Raw genomic sequence first — 26,305 nt, 5'->3', positions numbered from 1 at the left:
TTTGGTTTGGGCCGTATGGGAGGGCAGCCCTAGCTGTCCTCTGCAGCCCCCCCACTCCAAGCGCGCTTACCAGCAGCTGCGATCTAAGACAGCAGAGGCTGCCAGCTTCGACTCTGGTGACTTTATGGGTCCGGGAGGGGGTCCACCTATTGACGGGGATACTGGAATGCAGTCACACAGCCCCCCTGTCCCCTCCCCTCCCACTCCTTCCTTCCTTCCCTCTCTCCTCCTCTACTGTTGTGACATGCCCTGGCCACTATCTGGCCGCAATCACCGGCAGTGTAACTTGAAACTTTGGAATTTTTTTTAATAAAAAATATTGCACTGGGCTGCATTACGAGCTCGGGCCGCAGGTTGGACAAGCCTGTTCGAGTGGTTTTTCACTGACTGAGTACAGCAACTTACAACTTAATAGCCGTGTTCCCGTGTAAATGAAACGTGGCCATTTTGTTTTCGTCTGCATCCTCATCTGAATGTGAGGACACGTATCAATATACCAGTTGCGTATTTCTACTGCAGTGTTTCAGGAAATGGAAAAGCTTACCCTGGAATGAAATCTTTAGTCTTTAAATTGCTATGTTCCTTTACCCCCACAAAGAGTTAGGTTAAAGAGTTGGACCTTTGACTTGAAAACTGATTCCTGTTTTTTGGTTGGATACGAAACCTAATTCTTGAAAAATAAAACCAGGTGGAACTAACTGCAGTGTGTTCCTCATGCAGTGTGGTGCCCCATTCTCCACAACAGGAGGAGAAAATAAGCCAACAACATGAGGTGCAATTATATACCAACCCACATCCACCAAACTGCAGCCGTTAAAGAGATAGGAAATGCTAAATTTATGAACGAGAGAGTCATGATAATAAACAAAACTTCATATAATCTTTCCCACTTACTTAACATTGGAACTGCAACGAGAAGCAGACAATTCCTTTGTTACAATTCTTTGGTTTTACCAATAGCAGCATTCGTGTAATCTGTGCATCTTTTAACTTCCAATCTTTCAGAGCACACCCTAGAGCCACGAAACAGATGGGCAAAATCCTAGGAGGATATCAAAACCCGCACTACGCCTTGTGTATGACCACCCCTCCCCTTTTTTTCAGGAGTGGAAACAGCTTGTTTTTAATAGACACTGAAGACTGGGGGCTTGGTAACAAAGACCCACATTTGGGACTCGGGCCTAAAGCCTTGCCAACACCTCTGAGAAAAGCTGGCTCTGGAAGTCATTAAATCACAGGATCTCCGTAAGTCAAAAGTGACGTGAGAGAACAGAACAAGACGTGACGTGACAGAACAGAACAACACCTATATTGGTGCTGGAGGTTTCTTTTAAAAAGAAGAAAAGCAGATAAAAATATTTAGTGTAACAAAAAAATGATAGACACCTGTCCTGCAATCATCCCATTCATACTAAGCTATTATGATGTTTGTATTTTTCGTGGGTGGGGAGTGTTTGGGGAATTTGATGTGTGTTCATGTGTCTGGTCTCTGGGTGTCTGAATTTCGTTGTATGTGTATATACTTACAATGACAATAAATTATTATTATTGTTGTTGTTGTTGTTGTTGTTGTTAAAACCAAGATAATAGCAAAAGATGGAGATACAATGCTGCCTCGCATTACGTTAATTCATTCCAGCGTAATCGCTGTAGAAAGAAAACGTCGTAATGCTAAAATAAAAAGCCCATTGAAGCGCCCTGAAACCCCTTCAATGCGTTCCAATGGGCTGGAAACTCACCGTCCAGCGAAGATCCTCCATAGGGTGGACATTTTCAGTGGCTGTCTTGGGAGGAATCCGTTCCAGAAAACAGCGGGAAGCCATTTTATTTACCCGGTGGCCATTTTGAAACCGCCGATCAATTGGAGGAAAATTGTTGTTTTGCGAGGAATTGGTTCCCAAAGCAGGGAACCGATCATCGCAAAGCAAAAGAACCCCATTCAGACCATCGTTTTGCGATTCCAATTGCGATCGCAAAAAGATCGTCTTAATGCGGTTTCGTCATAATGCGGGGCAATCGTAAAGAGAGGCACCACCGTACACGAATGGAAAAAAAGAAGCAGCATAGTGGGTGAAAGATGTGCCCACTGAAATTTTCCTCCCTCCTTAAAATCAGTCAAGACTTGGCAGTGGCTTTTGTGACCTACAAGCAACACATGAGCAGGCCTTTTCCAGCATGACATTTCTGAAACTGTTGGTATTTTTAACAGGACATCTCCTGAAAAATCTTAACAGGCTCGTAAAAAGCCAGGCAGTCGGTCCCTCTCAGGCAGGCAGTCCTCAGTCGGTGCAGGTGCTTCAAGAGTTACATCCAAGACCGTGAGATCAGCCTGCTTATGCAACAAGAAGCCAGATCAGGTCTTTCAGACGTGGGGAATCTATGACCACAAAATATTGGGGGCCAGTCAGTGGCCACAGGTAGCACCAGTTGAAGGGGGCTGCTTTTGTATTCTGTGATTTCAGTTCCCAGATTCTTCCCTTTTCCAATATGCTGACAATTTCACCTGAAAGGCTATCTCCACAGCCTCTCACATTTGATTGTGCAGTTGGGCGACCCTAGAATTCAAGGCAAGGAGGACCATCCCAAGAGGCAGAGGATAAATAATAGCTGTGTGAGTACAACTCTGAAAGATGGAGGGCCAGCTGACAACTGGATTTCTTTAGAAAAAGGATTCTGCAAAAGGATTTCCTTTCAAGGGGTGCCCATTCAACTTGCATGAATGAAACCATGCTTGCTAATTATATCAGGCCAAAACAAGAAAAGCAGAAATAGATTTTCCATTAAAATTAACCAGGATAGGTCAGGAGACAAACTTTATTATGACCAGCTATTCACCATCTTCTACCATGATTTACAATGTACAGAAAGAGGAAAATAAAAAATAGGGAAATTTCATTATGCCATGAAGTGACCATGGAAAAAATGTCGCCACCATCTTCTTTTCTCTCAAACTCCATTAACAAAATAACAACTGGCGGATTCTAAACTTTAGAGCTGGAAGGGTCTCCATGCTGTAAAAGTTAGTCTTAGCCACTAAAAGGAAAGTAGAATAGAGTTAATTTTTTCATGAATTGGGGTAAAGGTAAAGGTTCCCCTTGACATTTAGTCCAGTCATGTCCGACTCTAGGGCATGGTGCTCATCCCCGTTTTCAAGCCATAGAGCAAGCGTTTGTCCGTAGACAGTTTCCGTGGTCATGTGGTCAGCGTGACTAGACACAGAACACCATTACCTTCCCACCATGGTGGTACCTATTTATCTATGTACATTTGCGTGGTTTCGAACTGCTAGGTTAGCAGGAGTTGGGACAAGCGACGGGAGCTCCCTCCATTACGTGGATTCAAACTTACAACGGTCCTCTGACCTTGCAGCCCAGAGGCTTCTGCGGTTTAACCCGTAGCGCCTCCATGTCCCATGAATTGGGGCAGAGATGAAATAAAAGTGAATAGTCAAAACTCATCAATGATTTCACCAACAACTGCATTAATTCTCCTGTGTAGGTTTCCCTTGTTTATACTCTATCATGAAATTTGGAACTCAAACATTTCCCACATCCCTGGCATTTGTTTGATTTCTTTCCTCTGTGGATTCTCTCATTCCTCATGATATACAACTCAGAAAAGTTTTTAAAAATCCCTGCCCTCTGTTTATTTAACCTATTTCTTGTGTCCCAGAAGGTATTAATTCTGAGCAAAATGTTTCCTGAACTCCTAACATTTGTATGATTTCTCTCCAACGTGGACTCGCTGGTGCCTGAGAAGGTGCGAACTCCGAGTAAAACATTTCCCACAGTCCTGACACTTGTATGGTTTCTCTCCAGGGTGGACTCTCTGGTGAGTCAGAAGGTTTGCATTTTTGGGAAAACATTTCCCACATTCGCGGCATTTGCAAGGTTTCTCCCTTGTGTGAACTCTCTGGTGCCTCAGAAGGTGTGAACTGCGTTTAAAAGATTTTCCACATTCCTGGCATTTGTATGGCTTCTCTCCAGTGTGGACTCCCTGGTATCTCACGAGGTTTGAATTGCAATTAAAAGATTTCCCACACTTCTGGCATTTGTATGGTTTCTCTCCAGTATGGACTCTTTGGTGTCCGAGAAGGTGGGAACTATGGGGAAAGCAGTTCCCACACTCTTGGCATTTGTACGGTTTCTCTCCAGTGTGGACTCTCTGGTGTCTCACGAGGTTTGAATTGCGATTAAAAGATTTCCCACACTTCTGGCATTTGTATGGTTTCTCTCCAGTATGGACTCTTTGGTGTCCGAGAAGGTGGGAACTATGGGCAAAGCATTTACCACACTCTTGGCATTTGTACGGTTTCTCTCCAGTGTGGACTCTCTGGTGTCTCACGAGGCTTGAATTGCGATTAAAAGATTTCCCACACTTCTGGCATTTGTATGGCTTCTCTACAGTGTGGACACTCTGCTGTCTCAGAAGGTCTGAATTTTGAGCAAAACATTTCCTACACTCCTGGCATTTGTACCGTTTCTCTCCAGTGTGGACTCTCTGGTGTTCGAGAAGCTGTGAACTCTGGGCAAAGCATTTCCCACATTTTTTGCATTTGTATGGCTTCTCTCCTGTGTGGACTCTCTGGTGTTTAAAAAGGTCTGAATTCTGAGCAAAACATTTCCCACACTCTTGGCATTTGAACGGTTTCTCCCCTGTGTGGACTCTCTGGTGTCTGAGAAGGTCTGAATTTTGGGCAAAGCATTTCTCACATTCTTTGCAGTTGTATGGCTTCTCTCCAGTATGGAATCTCTGGTGTGTCGCGAGGTTTGAATTGTGATTAAAAGATTTTCCACACTTCTGGCATTTGTATGGTTTTTCTTCCATATGGACACTCTGATGTGCAAGAAGAGCTGAAGTGTAAGCAAAACACTTCCCACATTCCAGGCATTTGTACGGTTTCTCTCCTGTGTGGACTTGCCGGTGCCGCTGAAGGAAGAAATTCCTGACAAAATGTTTCCCACATTCCTGACACTGGTGTTTTTTTCCTCCTCTGGTGATTTTCTGGTGGCTCGTGAACTGCGGTTGGTTATCCTCACCTTTTCCAGATGCTTCAGCTGTGCAAAGGGAGGGAGAAGCCAGCAGAATTTAACCATTACAGAAATTAGAAATTCTAAAATTACGAACGAGACAGCAACGATAATAAACAAAACTGCATATAATATGTACCACTTACTTAATGCTGGAACTGAAATGAGAAGCAGACAATTCCTTTGTTACAATTCTTTGGTTTTACCAATAGCAGCATTCGTGTAATCTGTGCATCTTTGAACTTCTAATATTTCAGAGCACATCCTACAGCCACGAAACAGATGGACAAAATCCTAGGAGGATATCAAAACCCGCACTATACCTTGTGTATGACCACCCCTCCCCTTTTTTTCAGGAGTGGAAACAGCTTGTTTTTAATAGTCACTGAAGACTTGGGGCTTGGTAACAAAGACCCACATTTGGGAGTCGGGCCTAAAGCCTTACCAACATCCCTGAGAAAAGCCGGCTCTGGAGGTCATTAAATCACAGGTTCATCATAAGTCAGAAGTGATGTGACAGAACAGAACAACACCTATATTGGTCCTGGAGGTGGCTTTTATAGAAGAAAAGCAGATAAAAATATTTAGCGTAAAAAAAATGATAGAAACCTGCCTTGCCATCATCCCATTCATACCAAGATATTATAATTAAAACAAAGATAATAACAAAAGTTGGAGATACGATGGTGCCTCGCATTACGATGTTAATTTGTGCCAGCGAAATTACTTCAATGCGTTCCAATGGGCTGGAAACTCACCGTCCAGCGAAGATCCTCCATAGGGTGGCCATTTTCGGTGGCTGTCTTGTGAGGAATACGTTGCAGAAAACAGTGGGGAGCCATTTTATATACCCAGGGGCCATTTTGAAACCGCCGGTCAGCGGGAGGAAAATCGTCATTTTGCGAAGAATTGGTTCCCAAAGCAGGGAACCGATCATTGCAAAGCGAAAAAAAAACACCATTCAGGACATCATTTTGAAAGATCACTTTGTCATAATGTGGGGCAATCGTAAAGCGAGACACCACTGTACATGAATGGAAAAAAAGAAGCAGCATAGTGGGTGAAAGATGTGCCAACTGAAATTTTCCTTGGCCGTGGCTTTTGTGACTTAAAAGCAACACACGAACAGGCCCTTTCCTGCATGACATTTCTGAAACTGTTGGTATTTTCAACAGGACCTCTCCTGAAAAATCTTAACAGGCTCGTAAAAAGCCAGGCACTCAATCCCTCAGGCAGGCAGTCCTACGATCACAAGATATGGGGGGGGGGGGGGGAGTCAGCGGCCACAGGTTATGCCACTTGAAAGCGGCTCCTTTTGTACTCTGTGATTTCAGTTCGCAGATCCTTCCCTTTTCCAATAGGCTCAAAAATGGTGGTTGAAAGGCTATCTCCACAGCCTCTCACATTAGATTGTGCAGTTGGGAGACCCTAGAGTTCAAGGCAAGGAGGACCATCCCAAGAGGCAGAGGGTGAAGAATGACTGCGTGATTACAACTCTGAAAGACAGAGAGCCAGCTGACGACTGGATTTCTTTAGAAAAAGGTTTCTGCAAAAGGATTTCCTTTCAAGGGGTGCCCATTCAACTTCCTTTTAGTTGTCTACTTCCATGAATGAAACCGTGCTTGCTCATTATATCAGGCCAAAACAACAAAAGCAGAAATAGCTTTTGCATTAAGAATAATCAGGATAAGTCAGGAGGCACACTTTATTATGACCAGCTCTCCACCATCCTCTACCATGATTTACACTGTACAGAAAGAAGAAAATAAAAAAAAAGGGTCTCCATGTTGTACAAGTTAGTCTTAGCCACTCAAAGGAAAGTGGAATGGAGTTAATTTTTTCATGAACTGGGGTAAGGGTAAAGGTTCCCCTTGACTTTTAGTCCAGTCGGGTCCAACTCTATGGCGTGGTGCTCATCCTCGTTTGCAAGCCATAGAGCCAGCGTTGGTCCGTAGACAGTTTCCTTGGTCACGTGGTCAGCGCGACTAGATACAGAACACCATTACCTTCCCACCATGGTGGTACCTCTTTATCTACTTACATTTGCATGGTTTCAAACTGCTACGTTAGCAGGAGTTGGGACAAGCGACGGAAGCTCCCTCTGTTGTGTAGATTTGATCTTACAATGGCTGGTCTTCTCACCTTGCAGCCCAGAGGCTTATGCGGTTTAACCCATAGCGCCACGATGTCCCATGAATTGGGGCAGAGATGAAATAAAAGTGAATAGATAAAACTCATCAATGTTTTCACCAACAACTGCATTAATTCTCCTGTGTAGGTTTCCCTTGTCTACACTCTGTGATGAAATTTTGAACTCAAACATTTCCCACATCCCTGGCATTTGTTTGGTTTCTTTCCAGTGTGGATTCTCTCATTCCTCATGATACACAACTCAGAAAAAGTTTTTAAAAATCCTTGCCGTTCATTTATATAACCTTTTTCTTTTGTCCCAGAAGGTATTAATTCTGAACAAAATGTTTCCTGTTCTCCTGGCATTTATATTTCTCACCAATGTGGACTCGCTGGTGCCTGAGAAGGTGTGAACTCCGAGTAAAACATTTTCCACACTCATGACACTTGTATGGTTTCTCTCCAGTGTGGACTCCCTGGTGAGTCAGAAGGTTTGCATTTTTGGGAAAACATTTCCCACAAGCCTGGCATTTGCAAGGTTTCTCTCTTGTGTGAATTCTCTGGTGTCTCAGAAGGTGTGAACTGCGTTTAAAAGATTTTCCACATTCCTGGCATTTGTATGGTTTCTCTCCAGTGTGGACTCTCTGGTGTCTGAGAAGGTCTGAATTTTGGGCAAAACATTTCCTACACTCCTGGCATTTAAGTTTGTCTCCTGTGTTGACTCTTCGGTGAGTTAGAAGGTGTGAACTACATTTAAAAGATTTTCCACATTCCTGGCATTCATGTGGTTTTTTTTCCATGTGGACACTCTGGTGAGTCAGAAGGTTTGCATTTTTAGCAAAACATTTCCCACATTCATTGCATTTGTACGGCTTCTCTCCCGTGTGGACTCTCTGGTGTCTCACGAGGTTTGAATTGCGATTAAAAGATTTCCCACACTTCTGGCATTTGTATGGTTTCTCTCCAGTGTGGATTCTTTGGTGTCCGAGAAGGTGGGAACTCTGGGCAAAGTATTTCCCACATTCTTTGCATTTGTATGGCTTCTCTCCCGTGTGGACTCTCTGGTGTCTCAGAAGGTGTGAATTGTGTTTAAAAGATTTTCCACATTCCTGACATTTGTATGGCTTCTCTCCAGTGTGAACTCTCTTGTGTCTCACGAGGGTTGAATTACGATTAAAAGATTTCCCACACTTCTGGCATTTGTATGGCTTCTCTCCAGTGTGGACTGTCCACAGTTGCAACTTCCGGTTCATTAGCCAGGCTGGCTTTGACTGATGAGAGATGGAGTTCAACCACTTACCAGAATTCCCCGGCTCTCTCTTAACATTTCCCAAGCGGTCGGATGACTTGTGGTCTTGCTGTGGCTCAGAATTGTGATTTTGTTCATGGTCAGTGCAGGCAATATCAGGCATGGAAGGAGAGGCCACGATCCTCCAGTTGTCTTCCATGACTTTCCTGTGGAGGGCCCTTTGGTCAGGATCCAGCAGCGCCCACTCCTCATGGGTGAAACCTACCGCCACCTCTCCAAAGGTCACTGGACACTGGATGGAAGGGGGGAAAAGCATATGTTTCTCACAAAAATACATACAAACATGAGCCAAATGATTAAAAAAATGAGGTGCTCTCAGATCGCTGTTCCTGTATGAACCAGTCTGTGAATATGGATGAATACGTTTTTCAATTTTCATTTCTCCCATATTCAAATGCATTCTTCCCAGACAACACCTTAAGAAACCCATGAATGTTTGGAACCTTTCCTCTAAAATATATTACAGCGAAACACTCCCCCATCCTTCCCAGAAAGGATCAAGTGGGCCTTAGAAAGCCTGGCTAACAACAAGGCCAGTGGAGGTGATGGCATTCCAGTTTAACAAGCTGGGGAAGAAACAGTCAGGCTGCTCCTGGCACGACCTCCTAGATATCCTTCTCTCACCTCTTCTGCTTTCGCTCCATCATCAAGAAGAAGGGAAGGCTCCGTACACACTGCCAGCGTCATTCCAACCCCTGCAAGAGATAGAAGTGAGGTGGAAAACCAGCTGCATGCAGCATGTCTTGGACAACATGGTTAAAATCCTAAGATCAAAGTGACATCCCAACCAAAGGCAGAGGACGGCCCTTGTAAGACCGTGTGGTTTAGTGGGTCAGGTGTTGGACTGGAACTCGGGAGATGCCGTTTCTAGTCTCCACTGAGCCATGAAAGTCACAAGGTGGCTTCTAAAGTTATACTTCCTAAGTATGACCCACCAAGTCAGGATGTTCTAGCAGAAGCAGAGGGATTCCAGAAGAGATGTGCAAGATCATGAACACACTGGAGGATATGAGGAGAAACTCTAAATGTCAGCAAATTATGCTGCTTAAAGCACTCTCTTGGCAATTTAATTCTGCAGGCTTCACATTGCCCACCTCTCAGTGAGTTGGACACTCCATTTACTAACCTTGGAAGGATGGAAAGCTGGGTTCGTCTTGAGTTGGCTACTTAAGCCCGTCAGTTCAAACGCAGATCATGAGCAGAGTTATGACTGCAGAACTGCAGATTAATCACTGCACCACGAAGTCAAGATCTATCCTATCTTTGTTCTGTATTTTAAATGTTCCAATGTCATTTAAGGGAAACACATCTCTTCTTATTCCCCATTCTAGCCATATATCAAGAGGCTGTTTTAACGTACCAATTCTTCAACTGCTGATTCTTGAAACACTTTTTGTATATTGAGAAAAGTGTGGTGGTAACACTTTCCTCCCACTCTCATAACTCAAGGAAACAGAAATCCAACTATGGATCTCTTGAAGCTTTCCGAAAAGGAGATCAAGTTCAAAAACAGCTGGCCTGCCAGCTCCTGATCTTACCCAGCAAGGCGGCCCCTCCATCCCTTGCTCTCTTCTCCAGGGGAGCCTCTTCTTCTGCGGGGAAATGCGGCTGAACGTCCAGAGACACATCTTTGACCTCAAAGAGAAACAGAAGTCTAAGAAAAACAATGAAAGAAAGAGGCAAAAATCTGCATTCATGGGTTTGGAACAGAGGCCGCACAGGGCCACTGCAGCTGTCCCCATCTTACATTTCGTTTTGTGGGTTGGGAGGTGCAGAAAGAGAGATGGAGGTGCCAGGAAGAAGGAAGGGGAGGGGAAACAATTGCCCACCCTTGGCTGAGAGAGAGAGAGAGAGAGAGAGAGAGAGAGAGAGAGAGAGAGAGAAGGCTGAGACCACTTTGTGGGAGCCCGGATTAAAGGAGGAGGAGGGAGGAAGGAGAGAACTCATCATCCTCAGGATTTGGAGGATGCGTCTGAAGACAAAAGAATGAGGACGTGAGAGGGGCCCATAGATCTTTGGCCTGTAAGGATCACTGACCCCCATGGAGACCACAGAGGCCAGCCAGGTAACCAGGCCCTATGTCGATCCAAACAGAGGAGCAGCAGAAGGAAGCCCCGTAAGGAATGCCTGTGGTGGAGGCAGTAAGGACTTCCAGGGAGAAAGGAGCCTGTGAGTGCCCACCAGGACAAGCTCTCCCTAAAGGGAGGGAACCGGCTGGAGTCAGTGCTGAAGACGAAAGCCCAGCCACAGAGGATGGAGGGTTCTTGCCAAAGGAAGGGAACTCAGGCATCAAACAAAGACTGAACTGGGCAGGGAGTTAGTGAAGCCAAATCTGTTTCCTGGCAGACGGCTTGGATGGAGTGTATCCGGCACCCAATCTATTTTTTACCCTCTTCCCTTATATTCATAAAATCAAGAATAGACCCCATGGAACCAGAGACTCAGGAGCCCCTTTCCTACCAAGAAGGCTCTCTCATGCGTTGGAGCAGCAGCAGTCACAATAAAACATGTCTCCTTTGGAAACAAATCAAGGTGAATGATCCTAATGAGTTTTGCCATCAACAGGGTTTGATCCCTTCCCCTTCTCCTGTCTACCTGTTTTTCTCTCTCCTCAGTTCACTTCCATGTTAAGACCACCCTCCAGTATCGTCTTCTATAACGAAAAATGCAGTAGGTCTAATTTCAATAGAACAGCAACTAACTTGGCCGTGGATGCAAGTGTTATAAGAGCACGTGGGGGCTCAGGGAAAATGCTCTCTCACCTTCTGCTCTTCCTGCCTCTTCTCCTTGGCCTGACTCAGGAGGAAGCCTTCGGCCAGGGCCACCGCCTGGGAACTGGTCTCCGCTCCACATTCCCTCACCCAGCTGGACATCTCCGGGGGAAGGATGGCCAGGAACTGCTCCAGGATAACCAGGTCTAGGATCTCAGCCTTGGTGTGCCTTTCTGGCTTCAGCCACCGACAGCAGAGACGGTGGAGTTGGCTGCAAGCTTCCCGGGGCCCTTCCGCTTCCTTGTAGGAAAAACGTCTGAAGCGCTGGCACTGTATGTCTGAGCCAACAATGTCTTCATACAGCAAAGTGTTCATCTTCCTTCCCCAGATTTCCTCACAGCTCTGCCTCTTGACGGCAGGGAAGCCAACTGAACCTTGCTCATCCATCTTCTCAGGCCCCACTCTTACTCTGCAAAACCAATACATTTCTCTGTGAATAATTCATTGAAGGATATTATTAGCAATTATTCTACTATAGTATATCACATCCATGAAGACCACCTCTCGTCCCTAAAGGAAATGCATGAAAAAGCCAAGGATAAAATGGAAGTTAGGACTTTGAGCATCTTCCTTCTGCTGAGAGTTACACCCCACTTCTTTCTACTTCACCGAGAATCAGAAGATTGAGCATCTGCCCCCTCCCACTTGAATAGCCTCTCTTTCTACTCACATCAGGATCTCTTGTAAACCACCCTGAGAGTATTCCAAGCACTCTGGGGTGGAATATAAGCAGCACCCTTTGCTTTGGCCTTCTCCGTGATTCCTTTCACCACAAGCCATTTTTTAAATAAAAAAAAACAACATAAGATTTGTTTTTGTGACGGTTTTCCCTTAAGTAAAAGCTTTTTTGACTTTTATTGGTCAATCCATTAATGATTCTTAATGGACAATTGATAATTCATAATGGCTACTACACGCCCCTATGAATGCCTAGTTCGTTCTTTTTCAAATGTTTTCAAATCTTTTTTGCAACAGCTCGTTCGGATTTTGCAAGAGGTTCAGTTCTTTAATCAGTTCCCCATCCCAGCTGCCCGACAGAAAGGGAACAGAGGACGCAGAGGGCAGGAATCAATTCCTGAAGGGTCTCCCAGGAGGGTCCTGCTTTTTTGGTCTTTCTTCCTCCCTTTTCCATATTTTGCAGGGCTGGCCCTCCCTCTAGGAAAAAAACAACTAAGTTCTCCAGCCTTTCTTTTCTTGTTGGGGGGTCATAGCTGTCTCCCCCTTTCCCTGATTTAGAGATTATATAAAATTTCTGGAAATTTCAAGACTTACAAAAAAAAAAAAACCCTGCAGAAACCGGCCTCTGTCCTATGGACAGCCGGAGGGAAACGGCTCAACCCCTCACCCTCTCTTGGAGGGGGCCTTGGCGGGGATCCTCCTCTCGAGGAGGCGCCTCCCTCCCTCGGCCGGGCTGGGTTGGGGGGGCAGAGAGAGGGAGTTTGGGGTCCCTCCACCCCAAGGGGGCTCCTCTGCCAACCTCTCCGGAGGGGGCTCGGCTTCACCCCCCACAGGGCCAGGCAGGGAGCTCAGCTCGCCCGGGAAGGGAAACGCCGTCAGGGCGGCCCTGGAAGGAGCTCAAGCCCCCGTTTCTCTCCGGAGGCTGAAAAACAACGAACAGGAAGTGGGGGTTTCTTTTGGGAGAGGACACCTCCTCTGGAGGACTCGCCGCTTCCCCTCTAGGAAGACGAACTCACTGCCTTTAACCCTTAGAGAACAGGGACAACACGCACGCCCCCTTTCTGCCTCTCCCGCAATACGACCAAGGGAACGTCCTTCCCAACAGCATTCATTCAGTTTTGCTCCTCTGGATTTCCACCAATTCTCACCTTTACCTCTTTCATCACTGTTTCCAAGACAATATGTGCGTGAAATATTTATTTATTTATTTATTTATTTATTTATTTATTTATTTATTTATTTATTAATTATAATAAATAAATAAGCAGAAATATATAATAAGCAGAATTATAAACGAAAAAAGATTTCTGTGTTTTGAAATATTTTAAAATTCATTTAATATTCTAGGCAATGCAGTCCTTACGGTAATGTTTTAATCTTATTTACTTTTCCTTACAGATGACGTAGATGAAGTTCTATACTTCTTCCGATGCCGGGAAAAGTGGAAGACATTCAGTTATATGGAGTCCAAAAAAAGAGGAAGGGGCAATCTTTATTTAGCAAGACCTGATTGAGGCTGGTAATAATAGGCAGGGATGGGAACTGCAGTCGAGCGACTTGAGTAAATGACAACAATAAGTCGGAGTTAACTCACACTGGTGACAGCTCGTTTTTCCCCCAATATTTTGGGCTCGGCTCGGAACCCACCCCTCCCTTTTTCGGGGAGAAAAAGCTTGTTTTTAATAGGGACTCAGGACTTGAGGCTTGGTAACACAGACTTTCATTCCTGTGTGGATTCTCTCATTCCACGTAATATCTGACTCAGAAATAATAACAAAAAACTCTTGATTTTGCATTTATATGACCTGTGTCTTGTGTCCCTGAAGTTGTAAATTCTGAGCAAAATGTTTCCTGTATTCCTAGCATTTCTATGATTTCTGTCTAATGTGGACACTGTGGTGCAAGTGAAGTTGTGTACTCCAAGTAAAGCATTTCCCACACTCCTGACACTTGTATGGTTTCTCTCCAGTGTGGACTCTCTGGTGAGTCAAAAGGTTTCCATTGTTGACAAAACATTTCCCACACTCTTGTCATTTGTATGGTTTCTCTCCAGTGTGGATTCTCTGGTGTCCGAGAAGGTGTGAAATCTGGGCAAAGTATTTCCCACATTCTTTTCATTTGTATGGCTTCTCTCTAGTGTGGACTCTCTGGTGTGTCGCGAGATTTGAATTACGATTAAAAGATTTCCCACACTTCCGGCATTTGTATGGTTTCTCGTCAGATTGGGCTTTTTGGTGTGTACTAATGTGTGAAATCTCAACTAAACCTTTCTCACAATCTTCACATTTGTGTGGTTTTTCGTCTGTGTAGACTCTCTGGGGTGTTAGAGGACTTGAAGTTTGAGCAAAACATTTCCCACACTCTTTACATTTGAATATTTTGGGTTCTGTGTGGATTCTCAGGTGTGCAAGAAAGCTTGACTTGAGTAAAATATTTCCCACAGTCCTGGCATTTATATGCTTTGTCTTCTATGTGGACTCTCTGGTGTCTCAGGAGGTTTGAATTGCAATTAAAAGATTTTCCACACTCCTGGCATTCGTAAAGTTTCTCTTCTGTGTGGACACTTTGATGTAGAAGTAGGTCTGAAGTGTATGTGAAACATTTTCCACATTCCTGGCATTTGTACGGTTTCTTTTTTTAAAAAAACATTTTATTAATTTTCCAGTCTATCTACATTGTTTTGTGCTTGTCAGACATCATGTTGCATATTTGCTTACAATTATTTGTTTTTTACATCTCAATATCTTCCTGTTTGTCCCCCCCCAATTCCAAACATCTTTCAAGCATTCAAACCATTCACATACAGATTTTAATACACAATATGACCACTATCATATTACTCTCATATTATATAAAATTCTTCTAATCATTCTTCTATTAACAGTCTTCTAGTAACATTTTTATTAAAGGTGGTTCCAGATCCATAACGCAGCTTTATATCTAATTTAGTTTACCTAAAATAAAAAATCACCATATTAGATCTTTACTCTAATTAGGTCTCCCTTATTTCAATTTAATTCTCCTTTTTAATATACAGAATATACCCTTTCACAAATCCAAATAGTAAATATAAACCTGTTTTCAATATTAAGAGGCCCTTCCTTGTTTCCCATTTTTTCATCTTTCTAGGTAATTCCCTCTCTAATTTCTTTCTCATTTAATATTACTGTGTTTCAAGCTTTCTGTCATTCCCCATGTCCTCTGAAACCATTTTATAGGTCTGATCTATGCCCACCAACTCTCTATGCAGCCAGTCCATCCTCAGTGAGTCCTCCAGGTATCTTGTGATTAATTTTGCTATCTTCTTTTCCTTATCCCCCCCAGCACTCCTCCCTGATCCTCCCTCTCTTGGAGCAATTTTCTCGAGCTGCTGTTTTCATTGGGATGCCTCATCTGATATATTTCCATCTTCCTTGCCGCTCCCTGCTGCCTGCAGACCACAATCCATCTGATGTTGATTAGCTATTTTTGCTTCTTCAAAGTGAGATTTCATGGTGTGCAATATTTTTTTCAAGTGCCAGTCTTACTCCATTCCAGAATTCTTCTTGTTGTGCCATTGCAATATTGTATCCGCAGCCGATGGCCTTAAAAGTCCACTTTAGGGTTAATTTCCCAGCCAAGCTCAGAGGAAGTGAAAAGGGAATAACAGCCAAATAATCCAGGTCACAGGCTTCTGGGCTCCACGCCAAGAGATTCCAAGTAGTCAAAATAAATTCAGGTTATCGAATATAGGAAAGTTTCTCAAGCTTCACACCGAACTGTAATGTTCTCAAAGTATATTTTAAAGTTATTTCCTTTCCATCAGCTATCCCTCTCACCAGATTTTTTTGCCGCTTTTTAGTTTCTGAGGAACAGCATTTCTTTTTTCCATATGTAGGAATTTTCAGGGGTATAAGCAATTAGTTATAAAAGTCTCACCGGATGGTAAACAACGATGTCAAAAGGCCGATTCTTGCTTCTTTGGCCGGCTGCCAGCGACTTGGAAACTCGCCGAGGCTGCTTCTTTCTGCCTGTTTGTTCATTAGGGGGTTTCCTGGATCGAATGGGGTGGCCGCTGCCCCCCCGTGATCAACAGGCTTCCCCCCCAGTTCACCACCCCTCCAGGGCGGTTCCGACACCCTACGGTGTCCCGAACAAGGTCAGGATTCAGCCCAGGGGACAGAGCTCTGTCCTCCTGCTGCTGTCTCATTGCAACGTCAAGCCGGAAGTCGCATTGGTACGGTTTCTGTCGTGTGTGGACTCTCTGGTGTCTCAGGAGGTTTAAATTGTGATTAAAAGATTTCCTACACACCTGGCATTTATAAGGTTTCTCTGTGTGGACTCTCTGGTGTGTCAAAAGGTGTGAACTGCGTTTAAAAGATTTTCCACATTCCTGACATTTGTATGGTTTTTCTTCCATGTGGACACTCTGGTGCGCAAGAAGAGTTGAATTGTAAGTAAAATATTTTCCACATTTCTGGCATTTGTATGGTTTTTCTCCAGCGTGGAGTCTCTGGTGAGTCAAAAGGTTTGCATTGGTAGCAAAAAATTTCCCACACTCTTGGCATTTGTATGGTTTCTCTCCAGTATGGACTCTCCGTTGTGCAAGAAGAGTTGGAGTGTAAGTAAAACATTTTCCACATTCCGGGCATTTGGAGGGTCTCTCTCCTGTGTGGTTTCGCTGGTGCAGCTGAAGGAAGAACTTCCTAGCAAAACATTTCTCACATTCCTGACATTTGTATTTTTTCCCTTCTCTGGTGCTTTTCTGGTGGCTTGTGAAATTGCGGTTCTCTGTCCTTGCCTTTTCCAGATGCTTCATTTTTGAAATACATGTTTGCAGTGTGGATTGTCTCATGATGTGTAAGAGCCATCCTTTCTGCAAAATATTTCCCACTAATATTGCATTTATAGGGTTGTTCCCTGTCAGAACTTTCCTGATCCGTTGGAAAAACAAGAAGCATAGAAAAGTGAAAGAAAAAATCCTCTGGAAGGGGAAAAAGGTCTCTACATAAACCAGAAAGGGCCAGAAAGGGAAACAAAGTATGCAAAAAAGGAGAAATACTGTCATTTTCCTCCTTCACACCTTTTGATCTTCGGATATGCAGAGGAAGGCATTTTCCCCCAGAAGCCTTCTAGTGGTTTTTCACTGACTGAGTGAAGCAACTTACAACTTAATAGCCGTGTTCCCGTGTTAATGAAACACGGCCATTTTGCATTTGTCTGCATCCTCATCTGAATGTGGGGACACGTATCACTATACCAGTTGCGTATTTCTACTGCAGTGTTTGAGGAAATGGAAAAGCTTATCCTGGAATGAAATCTTTAGTCTTTAAATTGCTATGTTCCTTTCCCCCCACAAAGAGGTAGGTTAAAGAGTTGGACCTTTGACTTGAAAACTGATTCCTGTTTTTTGGTTGGATACGAAACCTAATTCTTGAAAAATAAAACCAGATTGAACTAACCGCAGTGTGTTCCTCATGCAATGTGGTGCCCCATTCTCCACAACAGGAGGTGAAAATAAGCCAACAACATGAGGTGCAATTATATACCAACCCACATCCACCAAAAGGCAGCCATTAAAGAAATAGGAAATGCTAAATTTATGAACGAGACCGTTACGATAATAAACAAATCTTCAGAAGGATATCAAAACCTGCGCTATGCCTTCTGTATGACCACCCCTGGCCTTTTTCGGGTTGGAAACAGACTCGGGCCCAAAGACTCGCCACAGGTTGCGCCACATGAACAGGGCTCCTTTTGTACTCTGTGATTTCAGTTCCGAAATGCTCACAATACCGCCTTAAAGGCTTTCTCCACGGCCTCTCACATTAGATTGTGCAGTTGGGAGACCCTAGAGTTCAAGGCAAGGAGGACCATCGCAAGAGGCAGAAGGTGAAGAATTGCTGCGTGAGTCCAACTCTCAAAGAGGGAGGGCCAGCTGACGACTGGATTTCTTTAGAAAAAGGATTCTGCAAAAAAAGGATATCCCTTTCAAGGGGTGCCCATTCAACTTCCTTTTAGGTGTCTACTTCCATGAATTAAACCATGCTTGCTGATTATATCAGGCCAAAACAACAAAAGCAGAAATTGCTTTTCCATTAAAAATAACCAGGATAAGTCAGGAGGCACACTTTGTTACGACCAGCTATTCACCATCCTCTAATGATTTACAATGTTCAGAAAGAGGAAAATAAGAAAATAGGGAAATTTCATTATGTCATGAAGTGACCGTGGAAAAAAGTCACCAGCATCTTGTTTTCTCTAAAACTCCATTGACAAAACAACTAGCGGGCTTTAAACTTTACAGCAGGAAGGGTCTCCATGCTGTAAAAGTTAGTCTTAGCCATTAAAAGGAAAGTGGACTGGAATGAATTTTCTCATGAATTGGGATAGAGATGAAATAAAACTAAGTAGTCAAAACTCGTCAATGACTTCACCAACAACGGCAATAATTCTCATGTGTAGGCTTCCCTCTGTGATGTAAACTGGAAGTGAAACATTTTCCACAACCCTGGCATTTGTTTGGTTTCATTCCTGTGTGGATTCTCTCATGCCACATATTATCTGACTCAGAAATAATAACAAAAAACTCTCCATCTTGCATTTATATGACCTGTCTCTTGTGTCCCAGAAGGTGTAAATTCTGAGCAAAATGTTTCCTGTACTCCTCGTATTTCTATGATTTCTCTCTAATGTGGACATTGTGGTACACGTGACGTTGTGTACTCCGAGTAAGAGGAAAGCATTTCCCACACTCATGACACTTGTATGGTTTCTCTCCAGTGTGGACTCTCCGGTGTCTCAGAAGGTGTGAACTCTGGGCAAAGCATTTTCCATGTTCTTTGCATCTGTATGGCTTTTCACCTCATTATATCACGCCAAAACAACAAAAGCAGAAATAGATTTTTCATTCAGACTAACCAGGATAAGTCAGTAGGCACACTTTATTATGACCAGCTCTCCACCATCCTCTACCATGATGTACACTGTACAGAAAGCGGAAAATAAGAAAATGGTGAAATTTCATAATGCCATGAAGTGACCCTGGAAAAAAATAACAAGCATCTCGTTTTCTCTCAAACTCCATTAACAAAACAACAACTGGTGGGCTTTAAACTTTACAGTTGGAAGGGTCTCCATGTTGTAAAAGTTAGTCTTAGCCACTAAAAGGAAAGTGGAATGGAGTTAATTTTTTCATGAATTGGGGTAAAGGTAAAGGTTACCCTTGACATTTAGTTCAGTCGTATCCGACTCTAGGGCATGGTGCTCATCCCCGTTTGCAAGCCATAGAGCCAGCGTTTGTCCGTAGACAGCTTCGTGGTCACGTGGTCAGCGCGACTAGACACAGAACACCATTACCTTCCCATCATAGTGGTACCTGTTTATCTACTTGCATTTGCATGCTTTCGAACTGCTACTTTAACGGGAGTTGGGACAAGCGACAGGAGCTCCCTCTGTTGTGTGGATTTGATCTTACAATGGCTGATCATCTGACCTTGCAGCCCAGAGGCTTCTGCGGTTTAACCCGTATTGCCACCATGTCCCATGAATTGGGGTAGAGATTAAATAAAACTCCTCAATGTTTTCACCAACAACTGCATTAATTCTCCTGTGTAGGCTTCCCTTGTCTACACTCCGTGATGAAAATTGGAACTCAAACATTTCCCACATCCCTGGCATTTGTTTGGTTTCTTTCCTGTGTGGATTCTCTCATTCCTCATGATATTCAACTCAGAATTTTTTTAAAAAAATCCCTGCCTTCCATTTATTTAACCTATTTCTTTTGTGCCAGAAGGTGTAAATTCTGAGAAAAATGCATCCTGTACTCCTGGCATTTATATGATTTCTCGCTAATGTGGACTCGCTGGTGTCTCACGAGGCTTGAATTGCGATTAAAAGATTTTCCACATTCCTGGCATTTGTATAGTTTCTCTCCAGTGTGGACTCTTTGGTGTCTTAGAAGGTCGGAATTGTGGGCAAAACATTTCCTGCACTCCCGGCATTTGTATGGTTTGCCTCCTGTATGGACTCTCCAGTGAGTCAGATTGTCCACGTTCCTGGCATTTGTATGTTTTTTTTTTTCCGTGTGGACACTCTGATGAGTCAGAAGGTTTGCATTTTTTGCAAAACATTTTCCACACTCTTCGCATTTCTACGGTTTCTCTCCAGTGTGGACTCTCTGGTGTGTCAGGAGGTTTGAATTGCGATTAAAAGATTTCCCACATTTCTGGCATTTGTATGGTTTCTCTCCAGTGTGGACTCTTTGGTGACCGAGAAAGTATGAACTCTGGGCAAAGCATTTCCCACACTGTTGGCATTTGTATGGCTTCTCTCCAGTGTGGACTCTCTGGTGTCTCACGAGGGTTGAATGGCGATTAAAAGATTTCCCACACTCTTGGCATTTGTATGGCTTCTCTCCAGTGTGGACACTTTGGTGTCTCACAAGGGTTGAATTGCGATTAAAAGATTTCCCACACTTCTGGCATTTGTATGGTTTCTCTCCAGTGTGGACTCTTTGGTGTCGGAAAAGGTGGGAACTATGGGCAAAGCATTTCCCACATTCTTTGCATTTGTACGACTTCTCTCCTGTGTGGACTCTCTGGTGTGTCACAAGGCTTGAATTGCAATTAAAAGATTTCCCACATTTCTGGCATTTATATGGTTTCTCTCCAGTGTGAACTCTTTGGTGTCCGAAAAGGTGGGAACTATGGGCAAAGTATTTCCCACACTGTTGGCATTTGTATGGCTTCTCTCCTGTGTGGACTCTCTGGTGTCTCACGAGGGTTGAATTGCGATTAAAAGATTTCCCACACTTCTGGCATTTGTATGGTTTCTCTCCAGTGTGGACTCTTTGGTGTCCGAAAAGGTGGGAACTATGGGCAAAGCATTTCCCACATTCTTTGCATGTGTATGGCTTCTCTCCTGTGTGGACTCTCTGGTGTCTCACGAGGGTTGAATTGCGATTAAAAGATTTCCCACACTTCTGGCATTTGTATGGTTTCTCTCCAGTGTGGGCTATCTGGTGTCTTAGAAGGTCTGAATTGCGGGCAAAATTGTGTACCCTCTGGTGTCTCAGAAGGTGTGTAGTGTGTTTAAAAGATTTTCCACATTCCTGACATTTGTATGGTTTCTCTCCAGTGTGGACTATGTGGTGTGTCAGGAGGTTTGAATTATGATTAAACGATTTTCCATACTTCTGGTATTTGTATGGCTTCTCTCCAGTGTGGACTCTGTGGTGTTTAAAAAGTTCTGAATTCTGAGCAAAACATTTTCCACACTCTCGGCATTTGTACGGTTTCTCACCTGTGTGGACTCTCTGGTGTCTGAGAAGGTCTGAATTTTGGGCAAAGCATTTCCCAAATTCTTTGCATTTGTATGATTTCTCTCCAGTGTGGATTCTCCGCAGTTGCGACTTCCGGGTTGTTAGCCAGGCTGGCTTTGACTGATGAGAGATGGAGTTCAACCACTTACCAGAATTCCCCGGCTCTCTCTTAACATTTCCCAAGCGGTCGGATGACTTGTGGTCTTGCTGTGGCTCAGAAATGCGATTTTGTTCATGGTCAGTGCAGATAATATCAGGCATGGAAGGAGAGGCCACGATCCTCCAGTTGTCTTCCATGACTTTCCTGTGGAGGGCCCTTTGGTCAGGATCCAGCAGCGCCCACTCCTCCTGGGTGAAACACACAGCCACCTCTCCAAAGGTCACTGGACACTGGATGGAAGGGAAAAAATAGCATATGCTTCTCACAGAAATACATACAAACATGAGCCAAATGATTAAATAAAATGAGGTGCTCTCAGATCCCTGTACCTGTATGAACCAGTCTGCGAATATGGATGAATACGTTTTTCAATTTTCATTTCTACTACAGTTGTGCCCCGCATAGCGATGTTAATCTGTTCCAGGATTAACGTTGCTATCCGGAAACATCGCTAAACGAACAAAAAAATACCCATAGGAACGCCTTAAACCCTGTTTAATGCCTTCCCATGGGGCAAAACCTCACCATTCAGCAAAGATCCTCCATGGGGGCAGCCATTTTCGGTGCCTCTTAAGCGAGGAATCCGTCCAGAAAACAGCGGTCAGCCATTTTGAAACCGCCGACCAGCTGTTAAAAAAGCATTGCTTTTCCATGATCAGTTCCCCAAGCAGGAAACCGATCACGGCAAAGCACCGTCAGCCAGCCAGCCCAGGACATACCGGGCGTCCTTTAGCGGCGGGTGAATGAGGGCTCGGGAGGAGGGCCGCCAGAACACCCGGGCCTTGCCCTGCCTCCCGGCTCACACCGAGCCACCCCCTCACCCCCGTCTCCGAAGCCCCCGCCGGTCCATAGGGAACATCGCAATGCGATCGCAAAAGCGATCGCAAAATCTTCTCTCACCTCTTCTGCTTTCAGTCCATCATCAGGAAGAAGGGATGGCTCCGTACACACTTCCAGAGCCACTTCAACCCCTGCAAGAGATAGAAGTGAGGTGGAGAATCAGCTGCATGGAGGATGTCTTGGACAACAGGATTAGAATCCTAAGATCAAAGTGACATCCCAACCAAAGGCACAGGACGGCCCTTGTAAGACAGTGTGGTTTAGTGGGTCAGGTGTTGGACTGGAACTCGGGAGATGCCGTTTCTAGTCTCCACTGAGGCATGAAAGTCACAAGGTGGCTCCTAAAGTTATACTTCCTAAGCCTGACCCACCAAGACAGGATGTTCTAGCAGAAGCAGAGGGATTCCACAAAAGATGTGCAAGATCTTGAACACACTCACAGGTATGAGAAGGAGAAACTCTAAATGTCAGCAAATTATGCTGCTTAAAGCACTCTCTTGGCAATTTAATTCTGCAGGCTTCACATTGCCCACCTCTCAGGGAGTTGGACATTCCGTTTACCAACCTTGGAAGGATGGAAGGCTGAATTCGTCTGGAGTTGGCTACTTAAGCCCGTCAGCTCAAACGCAGATCATCAGCAGAGTTTTGACTGCAGAACTGCAGATTAATCACTGCACCACGAAGTCAAGATCTATCCTATCTTTATTCTGTATTTTAAATGTTCCAATGTCATTTAAGTGAAACACATCTCTTCTTATTCCCCATTCTAGCCATGTATCAAGAGGCTGTTTTTACCTACCAATTCTTCAACTGCTGACCTTTGAAACACATTTTGTATATGGAGAAAAGTGTGGTGGTAACGCTTTCCTCCCACTCTCAAAACTCGAGGAAACATAAATGCAACCATGGATCTCTTGATCCTTTCTGAAAAGGAGATCAAGTTGAAAAACAGCTGGCGTGCCAGCTCCAGACCTTACCCAGCAAGGCGGCCCCTCCATCCCTTGCTCTCTTCTCCAGGGGAGCCTCTTCTTCTGCAGGGAAATCCGGCTGAACGTCCAGAGACAGATCTTTGACCTCAAAGAGAAAGAGAAGTCTAAGAAAAAGAATGAAAGAAAGAGGCAAAAATCTGCATTCATGGGTTTGGAACAGAGGCCGCACAGGGCCACTGCAACCATCCCCACCTTACATTTCCCTTTGTGGGTTGGGAGTGTGACAGGGACACCTGGGCCATCCGCCCTCCCCGTGGACCTGATGGAGACCCAAGGATGTTGACAGAGTAGCAGTAGTACAGGTATACACCAGGGGGCGAGAACCAAAAGAATCTTCCCTGCGATGATGAAGACGCCAAGCACCAGAGTAGGGTTGATAGCAGATATTGTATTATTTACAGAATATACAGGTATATTTACTGCTAAGTCTTTGTTCGCAGTTCCACAGTAATGCACAACAGTTTCCACAGAGTTTAGTGCATATATCAGAGTCAATGTCCAGTAAATAAGTTCAGTAGTTGTATACCATATGTTCCATCCAAGTTGCCAGATACCAAGCACGTAGACACGGCTTCCTCCAGGATTCTCAGGCACAGGAACATGACAACTCTTCTCCACGAACACACCAACAGTATCAACAACAACCCACAACAACCCACAGATTGTGTGTGCTTGTGCTACTAGTTTTATCCCAGTATTGTCCAATCCTATGATTGCACTCACAGCTGTAACAATCATCTCAGCTGTATATATATTCAAGCTTTCCTTCACTTTACAATACTTATTCTCATGTTACAAAACTTGATTTAACAATTCTATCTAGGTTTAGCCCAAACCTGTCACATGTGTGCATGTCCCTGCGTGTGTGCATGTCCCTGCGTGTGCGTGTGTGTGTGTGTGTGTGTGTTTGTGTGTGTGGGCTCAGCTGTATATATATTCAAGCTTTCCTTCACTTTACAATACTGATACTGACAATACTTATTCTCATGTTACAAAACTTGATTTAACAATTCTTTCTAGGTTTAGCCCAAACCTGTCACATGTGTGCATGTCCCTGCGTGTGTGTGTGGGGGGGGGCTCCACATTGTGGGAGCCTGGATTAATGAAGAAGGAATGAAGGAAAGAGATGACTCATCATCCTCAGGAGTTGGAGGTTGTGTCAGAAGAGCACGCCCCCATATTTTGTTCCGTGGTAAAAAAGGCAATTTGCTAACCATCTACTACCCCAGTTCCAGGGTACGTCGCCAGGAGGAGGTGACAAAAGAATGAGGATGTGAGAGGGGCCCATAGATCTTTGGTCTGTAAGGATCAATGACCCCCATGGAGACCACAGAGGCCAGCCAGGTATCCAGGCCCTATGTCGATCCAAACGGAGGAGCTGCAGGAGGAAGCCCGATAAGGAATGCCTGTGGTGGAGGCAGTAAGGACTTCCAGGGAGAAAGGAGCCTGTGAGTGCCCACCAGGACAGGGTCTCCCTAAAGGGAAGGAACTGGCTGGAGTCAGTGCTGAAGACGAAAGCCCAGCCACAGACAATGGAGGGTTCTTGCCAAAGGAAGGGAACTCGGGCTCAGACAAAGAGAGAACTCGGCAGGCAGTTAGTGAAGCCAACTCTGTTTCCTGGCAGACGGCTGGGATGGAGTGTATCAGGCACCCAACCAATTTTTGTGCCCTCTTTTCTTCCATTCATTAAATCAAGAATAGACCCCAAGGAACCAGAGACTCAGGAGCCCCTTTCCTACCAAGAAGACTCTCTCCTGCATTGGAGCAGCAGCAGTCACAATAACACATGTCTCCTTTGGAAACAAATCAAGGTGAATGATCCTAATGAGTTTTGCCATCAACAGAAACAGAATTTACCATATTTTTCTGTTTATAAGAACCCCCGATGTATAAAACGACCCCCGCTTTTCTGACTCCATATTAGAAAGTTTGCTCCCGGCTTTCCCCGCCACTTCCTAAGCCTGAGGCTTAAAAAAGGAGGGGGAAAGAAGCGATCAAAGCTTGGCAGGATCTGTTTGACCTCTTCCCCTGTCTACCTGTTTTTATTCTCTCCTCAGTTTACTTGGTACGTCTAATTTGAATAGAATGGCAACTAACTTGGCCATGGATGCAGGCTTTATAAGAGTACGTGGGGGCTCAGAGAAAATGCTGTCTCACCTTCTGCTCTTCCTGCCTCTTCTCCTCTGCCTGGCTCAGGAGGAAGCCTTCGGCCAGGGCCACCGCCTGGGAACTGGTCTCGGCTCCACATTCCCTCACCCAGCTAGACATCTCCGGGGGAAGGATGGCCAGGAACTGTTCCAGGATCACCAGGTCCAGGATCTGAGCTTTTGTGTGACTTTCTGGCTTCAGCCACCGACAGCTGAGACGGTGGAGTTGGCTGCAAGCTTCTCGGGGCCCTTCTGCTTCCTCGTAAGAAAACCGCCTGAAGGCCTGGCAATGTATATCTGAGCCGGCATCTTCATACAGCAAACTGTGCAACTTTCTTCCCTGGATTTCCTCACTGCTTCGCCTCTTGATGGCAGGGAAGCCAACTGAACCTTGCTCGTCCATCTTCTCAGGCCCCACTCTCACTCTGCAAAACCAGTACTTTTCTCTGTGAATAATTCATTAAAGAATATTATTAGTAATTATTCTACCATGGTATATCACATCCATGAAGACCACCTCTCGTCCCTGAAGAAAATGCATGAAAAAGCCAAGGATAAAATGGAAGTTAGGACTTTGAGCGTCTTCCTTCCACTGAGAGTTACACCGCACTTCTTTCTACTTCACCGAGAATCAGAAGATTGAGCAACTACCCCCCCCCACTTGAATAGTCTCTCTTTCTACTCACATCAGGATCTCTTGTAAATCACCCTGAGAGTATTCCAAGCACTCTGGGGTGGAATATAAGCAGCACTTTTGCTTTGGCCTTCTCCGTGATTCCTTTCACCGCAAGCCATTTTTTAAATAAAAAAAAAAAATAAGATTTGTTTTTGTGACGGTTTCCCCTTAAGTAAAAGCTTTTTTGACTTTTATTGGTCAATCCATTAATGATTCTTAATGGACAATTGATAATTCATAATGGCTACTACACGCCCCGTTCTTTTTCAAATGT

General features: G+C 44.5%; 2 protein-coding genes and 1 long non-coding RNA gene across 3 annotated transcripts in view; 1 reads left to right on the top strand and 2 right to left on the bottom strand.

Annotated features, from left to right (window-relative positions):
• LOC144587482 (uncharacterized) overlaps positions 1 to 26,305 on the top strand; it is a 117,572-nt gene that overhangs the window by 60,749 nt on the left and 30,518 nt on the right. The gene's annotated exons all lie outside the window — the stretch shown is intronic.
• LOC144587467 (uncharacterized) overlaps positions 2,797 to 26,305 on the bottom strand; it is a 48,269-nt gene continuing 24,760 nt past the window's right edge. Inside the window, 3 exon segments of the mRNA XM_078388203.1 lie at positions 2,797 to 5,039; positions 7,352 to 7,421; positions 7,502 to 8,701. Of these exon segments, the coding sequence (XP_078244329.1) occupies positions 3,679 to 5,039; positions 7,352 to 7,421; positions 7,502 to 8,701 (2,631 nt within the window). The 3' untranslated portion in view covers positions 2,797 to 3,678.
• Positions 18,824 to 26,305, bottom strand: part of LOC110071413 (uncharacterized) — a 34,017-nt gene continuing 26,535 nt past the window's right edge. Inside the window, 1 exon segment of the mRNA XM_078388083.1 lies at positions 18,824 to 21,609. Coding sequence (XP_078244209.1) covers positions 19,672 to 21,609 — 1,938 coding nt within the window. The 3' untranslated portion in view covers positions 18,824 to 19,671.

This window comes from Pogona vitticeps, chromosome 2, assembly GCF_051106095.1.
Source record: "Pogona vitticeps strain Pit_001003342236 chromosome 2, PviZW2.1, whole genome shotgun sequence".
Taxonomy (NCBI): Eukaryota; Metazoa; Chordata; class Lepidosauria; order Squamata; family Agamidae; genus Pogona; species Pogona vitticeps.
This window is presented reverse-complemented; position numbering and strand designations above follow the sequence as displayed.